The 1,967-nt window shown below is 42.3% G+C and overlaps 1 protein-coding gene across 1 annotated transcript; it reads right to left on the bottom strand.

The window, feature by feature from the left end:
* Positions 1–876: 876 nt before the first annotated feature.
* On the bottom strand, positions 877–1,324 carry LOC121448700 (huntingtin-interacting protein K-like). The gene has a single exon (XM_041652870.1). The coding sequence runs from the start codon at positions 1,318–1,320 to the stop codon at positions 955–957; it is 366 nt and encodes a 121-aa protein (XP_041508804.1). The 5' UTR covers positions 1,321–1,324; the 3' UTR covers positions 877–954.
* Between the last annotated feature and the right edge of the window lie 643 nt (positions 1,325–1,967).

Raw genomic sequence — 1,967 nt, 5'->3', positions numbered from 1 at the left:
TGAAATTGTATTTGTTTTGTTTTGTTTTTCGAGACAGGGTTTCTCTGTAGCTCTGGAGCCTGTCCTGGAATTAGCTCTGTCCTGGAACTAGTAGACCAGTCTAGCCTCGAGCTCACAGAGATCTGCCTGCCTCTGCCTCCCAAGTGCTGGGATTAAAGATGTGTGCCACTACCACCCGGCTTGAAATTATAAATTTAATAGCATAAATTTTCCTTGAGACTGGCCACTGGATTACACTTCAGATGTCAATATAAAAAAAATCATAATATAACATTATATAATACACCATAAAGCATCATAACATAAACATTAAAAAAAAGTAATTATTGCCTGCTAAAGTATGGGAACCTTGCTTTGTTTTCAACCTTTTCTCTACCCCCAATGCTGAAAGTAGTATTCTTTTCTTTCTTAAATTTTTATTTTATGTGTGCGAGTGTTTTGCCTGCTTATGTCTGTGTACTGCTTGCATAGTTGGTGCCCAGGGAAGTCAGAAGAAGGCAGTAGATTCCCTAGGACTGGAGTTATAGACATTCTAGACCACCACATGGGTTCTGGAAGCAAAACCTGGGTCCTCTGCAAGAGTAACAAGTGCTTTTAACCTCAGAGCCTTGTCTTCAACTCTCAACAAAACATTCCTGAGTAACTTAAGCATTACCTACATACATGCCCAAATTTTACATAGTCATGAGTCAGAAGACTCAACAGTAGTTAGATATCATTTTGTTTCCAAAATGGCCAATTCAATGCAATAGTCAATTGTTGACTGAGGTTTTCTGTCCTACCCAGTCCTGCAGTTGTTCAGTCCCAAAGAAATACACAGAGGCCTACATTAATCATAAACTGATTGGCCCTTTAGTTCAGGCTTCTTATTAACTCTTTTTTTTTTTTTTTTGAACAGAACAACAAAACACTTTATTTCAGTAATCAGTCCAGAATGTCTGAAAATGCACATTATCAGTTGGTTAGGGCAATAAGAGCCTCCACAACGTTGCCCATGTGTTCCCGCAAGCTCCTTTCTGCTGCTGCTCGAGAGATCTCCATCTCTGTCATTATCAACTCCAGATCTTCCTTCTTGATCGTGACCTTCGCCAGTTCCTTTTCCCGCTCCTGTTTTGCCTTTTGCTCCCTGGACCGTCTGTCTCCAATGACGGACATAGCCGTCTCCAGATTCGAACTTTGGATCTCCTTCTCCTCCGCATAGTCAGTGACCCGCTCCAAGTCAGCAGCGCCACTATCATGCTTCCGTGGCTTCTTGGGAGGCCGCTCCGGGCCGCTGGTCTCGGTCTCTAACTCCAGCTCCACATCTCCCTCGGTCGCCATTTCGATCTCCTCTTATTAACTCTTATAACTTACATTAGTCCATAATTCTTGTCTGTGTTAGTCACGTGGCTCGGTACCTTATTTGGCAAAGCAGTCACATCTTGCTTGCTCTGTGTCTGGGTCATGGCTGCAGACTGAAACTCCCCTCTTTCCACAATTCTCGATGCCCCGTCTCTACTTCCTGCCTGTTTGCCCCACCTATACTTCCTGCCTGGCTACTGGCCAATCAGCATTTTATTATTGAAAATAATACAAGTGACATATCCTGACATACATCTTTTATCAAAGACCATTGTCCCACAGCATTCAGTGGTGAGCAATGCAATAGCGAATCAAACTCTCAGCAGGCATATTACCTCTGTGTGTGTGTGTGTGTGTGTGTGTGTGTGTGTGTGTGTAAGATGACAAGCTTATTCCCAAGTGCATATAATCAAAGGACCCTGAAATCTACTTATTAGTTTATTTATTTTTTTATTTTTGGTGTTTCAAGACAGAGTTTCTCTGTGTAACTCTGGTTGTCCTGAAACTAGCTCTGTAGACCAGGCTGGCCTGAAACTCCTGCCTCAGCCTCCTAGATGCTAGGATTAAAGGTGTGTATGTTTCCTACTGCCAGGCAGACACTGAACATTTGTTTAAATAATTTTTAA

The sequence above is a fragment of the Microtus oregoni genome, unplaced genomic scaffold (genome assembly GCF_018167655.1).
Source record: "Microtus oregoni isolate MIOR12 unplaced genomic scaffold, Mior012 000005F_ref0000423, whole genome shotgun sequence".
Taxonomy (NCBI): domain Eukaryota; kingdom Metazoa; phylum Chordata; class Mammalia; order Rodentia; family Cricetidae; genus Microtus; species Microtus oregoni.
This window is presented reverse-complemented; position numbering and strand designations above follow the sequence as displayed.

Excerpts from the sequence above, each read along its gene's own strand:
- LOC121448700 (XM_041652870.1), bottom strand. The coding sequence starts at position 1,320 with ATGGCGACCGAGGGAGATGTGGAGCTGGAGTTAGAGACCGAGACCAGC.